The sequence below is a fragment of the Diaphorina citri genome, unplaced genomic scaffold, assembly GCF_000475195.1.
Source record: "Diaphorina citri unplaced genomic scaffold, Diaci psyllid genome assembly version 1.1 scaffold3767, whole genome shotgun sequence".
NCBI classification, from domain to species: Eukaryota; Metazoa; Arthropoda; class Insecta; order Hemiptera; family Psyllidae; genus Diaphorina; species Diaphorina citri.
This window is the reverse complement of record NW_007381167.1, coordinates 1-9,136: the sequence shown is the minus strand read 5'-3', so window position 1 is coordinate 9,136 and position 9,136 is coordinate 1. Positions and strand designations below refer to the sequence as shown.

Below are 9,136 nucleotides of genomic sequence, written 5' to 3'. Positions count from 1 at the left end.
TAGAGACTCGCCTGGGGCGCGAGGGATCCACCACAACCCTGTCCAGTCTGGTGAAGCGGGGCAAAATCAAGGTCACCGCGCGACGCGACCCTGGCGGTGAACTGTTTGTACTAATCACCACGATGTATAATCCGTACCTGCCTAAGGTTCTTATCGAGTCGGGCGTACCCATACGCGCTATAGTGAGACTTATCCATGACCCGGAACTGTGTCAGCAACCGGCGTACGATACGTTTTACGAAAACTACGTGAAAGAGTATCCGTTCCGGAATAAACTCAAGCGAAGTATCCCGAAGCCGGCCGGAATTTGCCGAGAACCCACGAAGGCACTGGACGAGGACATCCGAGTGTTTTGGAAAACGATCGACGCGCTGCGGACGGACAGTCCGCTCACGTTTCGCGAGACAATCTTTGTCGACGTTGCCATACCGTACGTGGATTTACACAGTGGTGCCAGTCTGCGTTCCCTGGTCGAGTCGTACCGCACGAGTTTACACGAAGACATCCGAAGCGTGCAGGCGAAGATTCGGAACATTGTGCGCGCGCACGAGTGCCATGTAAGTCAGGCGGGCGTGCAGAACATGCGCACGGTGCGGCGCGTGGGACTTGACGCTCTCACAGAATACAAGGTGTGTCTCCTGACAACAGGCGCGACCGTGGCGTGTGTTCTTCACAGCGTTTTGGAACAAGTACCAGTCCTGACCACGGACTCTGGTATTCCTAAACCCGCGCCGCAGGTAGCATTGCCTTCGACGGCCTCCGTACAATCCACGGCGGCCGTTCAATCCGAGGAACTTGCTGATGACAACGTGAAGGTGTTTACCTTGGCCACCGTCCTACTTGATCTCACGAATCAACTCGACGACTACTACGTACTGAACGCGGGAACCACGAGCACGAACGTAATCAACGCACGAGATCACGCGAAGTTAGCGTACGGCTTGGAGCAAGGCAAGACACACTTGTGGGAGATAACACTGGAGTTATTCCGGACCTATATGGTCGGTCTTACGCAAACACATTTCGCACAACCTATTGACGCATTCCCGTCTGAATTTATAGAGTGGATCAAACTACACATCAGTCACAGGTTGAACAGTTGCTCACCCACAACTCAGAAACTCGTGAACGCTTGGTCACCCACTACTCACGGCAAATCGACGCCCGCACAATCCTTCCTCGACAAACGCTTTTATTTGGACTATTACCTGAGTCTACCTTGGCTGGAAACTGAGCCAACCTGTGACACTGAAAACTATAATTAGGAATAGCATCTATTTGTCCGCGGGTTCGATTCCCGGCGGGGCCGAGGTTTTTTTCGGCTACGTGTTTGGAGTTCGGGGTGCACTCAGCCTCGTGAGGACAAATGAGTAGCTACTTTAATCGAGTAGCAACCAGTGGCGGCATTACCAGAGTAAAAAGAAAAAAAATATAGTTATGTCAGAAATAGTACAGGAGGCTCTTAGTAATGCAGTGATATCCACAAAAATTGTGAAGAAGCTCTCAGCTTCACCACAAGTAAATCATGATTTAGATTAGATTTGAATTGAATTGAATTGAATTGAAACATGGTAACATTTTATTTTTTACAATTAATAATAAACATAATACATCTCCTAAGCTAATAAAATAAAATAAAAGAAGAAGAAGAAGAAGAAGAAGAAGAAGAAGAAGAAGAAGAAGAAAAAGAAGAATAAACAGTATTCTTCCTTTGAAATTCTGATGACTTTTTCTTCAATTTTGTTGAGTTGGAGGTATGTGTCAAGTACTATAATCAAACATATTTCTGGACATGGTCTTCACTTGACTGGTGTGTCTACACAAAATGTGTGACTGTGACTACACAATTTTTTTACATATTTCTGGACATGGTCTTCACTTGACTGGTGTGTCTACACAAAATGTGTGACTGTGACTACACAATTTTTTTTTTTTTAAATACTTGTACATCAATTTATTTTTGACACTACACGTCCTTTCCGCCACCACCGCTTCAGTAAACCCCACTGCGTGCACAAGTCTGCGCACAACTGGCGCGCAGGGAAAACGCGACTCAGGAAACGCCGTTGCGTCAGCATTTCCGATGAGACCCGAACTTGCGCTCGTTCGCTCTCGGTTGTTTCCGAGTGGTTCCGTCGGTAGCGCGCGTCGCACTCGTCAATGTGAAGCATTTCCGACGAGACCCGAAGTTGCGCTCGTTCGCTCTCGGCTATTTCCGAGTGGTTCCGTCCGTAGCGCGCGTCGCACTCGTCAATGTGAAGCGTTTCTGATAAGACCCGAAGTTGTACTCGTTCGCTCTCGGCTGTTTCCGATTGGTGCCGTCGGTAGCCTTCGTCAATGTGAACGGACTCGGGCATGCCGTGCCGCCACGCGTGGCACGGATCGTGTGAGCTCGGCTTGCTCTCGGATCGCAGCGTGAAGGGTGTCCTGGTTTTCAGTCTAGGAATCGCATCTATTTGGCTGGTTCGTTTATAGGTATTTCGACAGAGAGCCGTATGCCTGAAAGGGATACACGGTACTTATTCAGAAGCCACGACAATGAAAAGGAAAGCTCCTTTTTGTGTTTAACCTACCCTATAGTAACACTGGTCACTGCTCATTTGTGACAGCTCCTTTTTTTTTTAGCAATTTTTCATTTATTATTTTATTTATGATAACAATGGACGGGCTTACCCTTTGCTGCCCTAAACCTATCATCTGTGTTACATATGCAGTTTCTAAAGAGACCTATCTAGCTAACCTATTCTATAAATTCTCCTACAAAGAAAAAAGTATTGTCGTGGCTTCTGAACTAGTACCTTTTTGTGACACTGAGCTTGGTCAAGATTTGATTCCTGATCTCAAAAAATTCCTCGATGCGAATCTCGCCTCCGGTTTGGATCGACGAAAAGATACTGATGCGTTTAAGAAAGACACGGAGGTTCTCAGTATTAACGAGGAAGGCAGTGATCTTTAACAATGGACGGGCTTACCCTTTGCTGCCCTAAACCTATCATCTGTGTTACATATGCAGTTTCTAAAGAGACCTATCTAGCTAACCTAATCTATAAATTCTCCTACAAAGAAAAAAGTATTGTCGTGGCTTCTGAACCTTTTCTCTTAATGCAGGCCTGTTAAGGGCACTCCGAATTGCGTACCTGACTGACATGAGCCCTTGCGACCGACGTAACTGCTCGTAGTGCGCAATCAGACGACATAATCGACATGACATGCTTGCGTGCTGATTGCGGCTATTGCGACCTGTGTACTTAGTTCGTTTTGTCTGATTGGTCTTGATGCTTCCTTTCATTTGATTCTCTTTGATTATTTCCTGACTACTGTGTTTTTTTCCTTTTAATATCAGAGTCCCATTTATTAGTTTTTTGTTTTTGCTCATCTTATTCGTCTTTGTTTCTATCTGAGTTTTGTTGCTTTGAACTGTCCGTTTGTCCTTGGTATGTTCTATGAGATTATTTTGATTCTTTCCTAGTTTTCTACCTATAAAGGTGTGTCCAAACATAGTCGATCCCTAGTTAGCTTAGTTGGTAGTGCGTCTACCTTGAAAGAGCTAGGCCGCGGGTTCCATTCCCGCCTGGACGGATTTTATCCTGAACGTTCTCAACACTCGTCAGATGTGTGTCAACACGTGCCGTCCTTGAAGGAAATGTTCGTCCTGTCTGATTCCATCAAATACGAGCTCTCCAAGTTTGTCGAGAATTACAGCGAAGGTCTGGCAGAGGCCACTGGAAGTAGTGGCGAAGATGAAGTTACTTTATCCAGCGAGGAATCGATTCCTCCTTTCAAGCATGTGAACTACAAGTACGGGATTCCTCAGCTCATTGAGAACCAAGGCTCGTCAACGGTTTATCGATTCGACGAAACCGTGTCGCTTCGAATCGCGAAGAACGGATGGACTTACAAGAACGTCGACCACACCACCGTAGCGTGTCGCATTCAGCCGCGAGCGGGTTTGGCGGAGCGGAGCCCACACACTGTGTACACTCATACGAGCCTGGACACAGTGCGGGCCGGTATCATCTCAGTCGACTTCCATATCTGTTTGAACTCAGACGTAAGGATCCGGTTCAAGAGAAACAATTTCCCCACGGGCCGTGACCTCTGGGCGGAGTCGGACGAAGGGTTTGAGATCCGTGAGAACAGCTACACCACATTGCTTCACACGTCGCTCTCGTCTTTCCTCGGGGTGAGCAGCAATGTGTACGAGCAGGGCATTGAGTTGCTTCACAAGTTCATGATAGTGACGCCCGACTACTTCCCGATTGTGTCACATCCGAGCGGTCTCACGGTTGACGTGACCAACGAAAACGCGTTTCCGTTTTGCATCACGCAGTACTTCACGACGCGTGAGGTTCTCCCGCGCCGCATCCGGAAGTACTTGCTAAACGCGTGCGTGCTCGTCCGTGGCCAAAACGAAGGGGACATCCTCGTGATGACCCCGACGGGAGAGGCTGTCCTGACCAGTCCGTCCAATGTCGGTCCGTCAACCAGCGTCTCTAGAGAAGACGGAACCGTGACGTGGAAGACAAGGTCCGCGGAAGGGAATCTCTATCAGACTCAAAACGGCCGAACGCTCCTGGAAGAGTCCAGCATGAAAGTGACTCAACGGAGAAACCTACAGGACAACTCGATGCTGCTGACGCGAGAAGATGGACTTCGTATGTGTTTCTGTGAAGACGCAACGCTGTATGTCACCTATGCGGACGGGACACGCTTCACGACGACTGTAACCGTTGAGGACACATCAGAGGATTACGTCCTCGTCAGCATTTCCGTTTTGATCTCCCACGACGACTATTTCACTGTCGTTTACAACTATCGTGAGGAAACCGTAGCAGTTGTCGCGCCGGAGTTCGTCTTGAAGTTCCACACGGATGGAACCTGTCGGATTCAAGCGGACGCGGCCTCTTCCCTCACAGCGGGGTCAGAATATGTTTCCTGGGAGTTGACGGGCCACAGCGGTGACGTCACAGACAGATGCGAGTTCCGTCTCTCTCCCACGAAGGCGGAAACAACCCTGCTCACCGTCCACAATGGAGAGAAGAAGATCAAAGTGGACTGCTCCGGAAATGCCCGAACTTGCCCGACCAGTTGGGATGTCCTTGACGAGGTTTCGTCTGCCGGTCACCTGTCGATGAACAGCGGCAACAGCGTCCGTTCAGAAGCACATCTCGATTGTGAGAACGCTCAGTTCCCACGAAGGCGGAAACAACCCTGCTCACCGTCCACAATGGAGAGAAGAAGATCAAAGTGGACTGCTCCGGAAATGCCCGAACTTGCACGACCAGTTGGGATGTCCTTGACGAGGTTTCGTCTGCCGGTCACCTGTCGATGAATAGCGGCAACAGCGTCCGTTCAGAAGCACGTCTCGATTGTGAGAACGCTCAGCTGGATTCGTCCTTTCTCGTACTCTCTTCGGACTTATCCGGGTTTGAAATCTTGTCGCGCGCCCGGGTTGAATCTGTTGTATCCGCGTTCTTGAACAATGGAATCGAGAGCGGAAAAACCATCATACAAGAGCTGGACACGCTCTGTCCGTACTACTTTAAACTCCTGTCAACCGTTCTTTCGACCAACGCCTCAGGAATGACATCTCTTCTCCGAGGAATAGACCTCTCAGGGAACAATCTTCACAGAAACTTCAAGGAAGAGGGAAACCGAAACATCTTGGGTTTCCCTGTTGGCTGTATGAAACCCGAACAGCTTCCTTCCACGTACGGTTCACACTGGGGGTACCCCTTCCACCGTAAACCTTCCACCGCCTGCCCTCTTCTCACTCAAAGCGTGGCGTACCGTCTCTTCCATCGAGTGACCAAAGGGGGGAACCAAATCGGCGCCCTTTTCCTAGAAGCTCTCGAAGATGAAAGCGAACTGGAGGACTCTAAGTTCGGGAACGCTGATTGGAATGTTGAGATACCCCCCGAAGGCAGCGACCTTATTGAGCGACTCTGCCGTGGCTCTGTGAGCCTGCGTAGCGTCACGGAAGACGATGTAGAGCGCATGCGCCAATGCGTTGCCGCGATGATTAATCGCGCAATCCTATTGGCCAATGTCGAGTGGGTGACGGAGCAGAACGAACGCCTATTGGACGTTCTAGCCAGACGCCCGAGGGAGCGGCCGAGAGCGCGTGGGTGCTCGTGTGTGAGGCTGGTGGGGTGCGAGAAACTGGGTATGGGTATGGGCGATGGAAGGTGTTTCGCTGGGGCTTCGTGAGAGGGGGCGTTCTAGCCAGACGCCCGAGGGAACGGCCGAGAGCGCGTGGGTGCTCGTGTGCCAGGCTGGTGGGCTGTGAGAAACTGGGTATGTGCGACGGGAGGTGCTTCCCCGGGGCTTCTTAAGAGGGGCGGTGTAAACTGAGTGTTTTAATGGAGTTGACAATATTAATCAATGAATTTACTTCTATTAGTTTTGGTGCAGTTCGCAATATTGACTGAACTTACTTCTATTTTTTTATTTAACTTTGTCGTTTGTAATTGAATGGGGCTATGAAAACTGTATTAAAACTGACTGTTTTAAGAGAGTGCATAATATTAATCAATTAATTCACTTCTATTTTTTCGAATCTGTTCCTATTTTTGAAGAATGAGGCTGGAAAATTAAATTAAATTTACTATTATTCATACACATGAATAACAAATAAAAAAATACAAACATGCATTTTTTTTTTTTAATAATAATTATTTCTTTACAATTTAATGTCAACAATAAATAAATAATAAGTGGGATGGATGTAGGAAACAAGATTTTTAAGCTATAAATAATTGTAAATTAATTATTAGAAATAAATAATTATAATTCATGGGAGATATAACATTATTGCATTTGAGTTTACTTATAAATTAATACAACCTTATCCAGTAGTGATAGTACTTTGAATGCACCTGTTCCCAATCCGCCATCTTGAAAAGGGGAAATCTTTTCCGTTTCCGAAAGGAAAACACACCAATATGTAGCAATAATACGGGCAGTGTCCCTGAGGCTGTGAGGGAGCCGTTACAAGACCAGAAGCTTAAACTTGGAAGATGGGGCAGGGGTTCCTTAATGTGTCGATGTTGTTTTCTGGTGATGTTTTTTTTCTTTTTATGCATAAATGGTTTAATTTTGGACTCTATAAAAAAAAAGTAGTTAAAAAATATCTTTACAAAAGCAACGTTGGGCATGGTTAGTATCCGAATGGGTGACCATTAGGGAAATCGCCTGACTTTTCCCATCGAAAACTGGTGTATTCAAAGTTCTACACCGGCTGGCTGAACGAAAAGTGACCGTAGAAGGACTCTCGCACAATGGAAACGTAGTGGTACGACTAGGGCGACTCTAGTGAGAGAGGTCTGCAGGTATCATTTTCATAGGATTGGATTTTATTTAAGGCCCGTCAGTTCACTGGGCCCGTCTTGGAAGTATAGTTTTGAGTAGCCCGTAGTCGCCTGCGAAACCAAACCTATGAAATCACCAGCCTGGTTAGCTTGGTTAGTAGCGCGTCTGTCTTTTAAGCGCTAGGTCGCGGGTTCGATTCCCGCCGGGGGCGGATTTTATCCCGAACGGATAATGTTCGTTCTCGGAACGGCTGGCTTTCTCCAATCCTGTATGCCTTTTCTCTTTGATTTCGGGACGACAAGACCATAGCAGTTACAGTTCCCTATGTCAAACCTCTTCATAAACCTATAAAATACACGAGACCTTGTTTAGACTGCGGAAGTAAAGGGACTTTATTTTAGTCTCATTCGAGCAGGATAAACAAGGTATATTCTATTCTATCATTTTCATAGGTTTGGTTTTACGCGCTATTACACTTCTAATGTGAAACAAGACCGAAGCAGCGCGGTGGTGCGCTAACCCGCGCTAAAGTCGAACGACTGCGTTTCCATTGTGCGAAAGGCTCCAGGATTAACATAAAACTAAAATTATATTTAACAAATAAAAATAGGTAACACAGAAGTTCAATGGAGATATATAAAAGAGGTAAAAAGTATTGTTGTAGGTATAATTTTGTCCGGTCCCACTTGTCGTTCGGAAAAATCGTGTCGTGTGTAGTGGGAACACTCTCATTTAAATTACATTGCCTACAAGGACATTTTGTGTCGTTTGGAAAAAAAATCGTGTCGTGTTTAGTGCGAACACTCTCACTTAAATTGCATTGCCTACAAGGACATTTTGTGTCGTTTGGAAAAAAAAATCGTGTCGTGTTTAGGGGGAACACTCTCATTTAAATTACATTGCCTACAAGGACATTTTGTGTCGTTGGGAAAAAAATCGTGTCGTGTTTAGTGCGAACACTCTCATTTAAATTACATTGCCTACAAGGACATTTTGTGTCGTTTGGAAAAAAAAGTCGTGTCGTGTTTAGTGCGAGCACTCTCACTTAAATTACATTACCTGCAGGACATTCGGGGAGAAAAAATCGGATGAAACTCACGACAAGTGGGAACGGGCTCTTAGAATAGTTAGGCTGCTTGCACACGGGTCATAATGATTCCCACAATTTGAGTTTAAATTAATTAAGTTTAACTCTTTTATTTAGTATTAGGTAAATATTTAAATCTTAAGTATACTTATGTCTTATATTATAAAAACTCTGTAAATAGACCTTGCCAAAAGGCCTATTATATCTAAAATAAATAAATAAACTCTTGGATGAAGCAATTCGATTGGATCAATTCATATAGACCTTGCCAAAAGGCCTATTATATCTAAAATAAATAAATAAACTCTTGGATGAAGCAATTCGATTGGATCAATTCATTTTTTTTCTCAAATTATTTGTGGTAAAACAGAGTTTTTTCACAACTTTTGTGGATATCACAACATTACCAAGTGCCTCCTTTGCAAACAATTTCCATATTTCAATAATCTTTTTACAGCTGCTGAAACCTGTCATATGACAGATCTACTATTATATGTACTGGTAATGCCGCCACTGGTCGCTACTCGATTAAAGCAGCTACTCAATTGTCCTCACGAGATGACAACGTGAAGGTGTTTACCTTGGCCACCGTCCTACTTGATCTCACGAATCAACTCGACGACTACTACGTACTGAACGCGGGAACCGCGAGCACGAACATAATCAACGCACGAGATCACGCGAAGTTAGCGTACGGCTTGGAGCAAGGCAAGACACACTTGTGGGAGACAACACTGG

At 46.0% G+C, this 9,136-nt stretch overlaps 2 protein-coding genes across 2 annotated transcripts in view; both read left to right on the top strand.

Annotated features, from left to right (window-relative positions):
- The window catches only part of LOC113472059, a gene marked incomplete at its 3' end in the record, with an annotated part of 10,026 nt that extends 907 nt beyond the window's left edge, over window positions 1-9,119 (top strand). The window contains exons 2-3 of the mRNA XM_026831617.1: window positions 4-815; window positions 8,971-9,119. Coding sequence (XP_026687418.1) covers window positions 4-815; window positions 8,971-9,119 — 961 coding nt within the window. The remainder of the gene's footprint in view (window positions 1-3; window positions 816-8,970) is intronic.
- On the top strand, window positions 3,603-6,489 carry LOC103520547. The gene is made up of 2 exons (XM_008485646.2): window positions 3,603-5,002; window positions 5,200-6,489. The coding sequence occupies exons 1-2, from the start codon at window positions 3,644-3,646 to the stop codon at window positions 6,208-6,210; spliced, it is 2,370 nt and encodes a 789-aa protein (XP_008483868.1). The 5' UTR covers window positions 3,603-3,643; the 3' UTR covers window positions 6,211-6,489.
- Window positions 9,120-9,136: the final 17 nt, after the last annotated feature.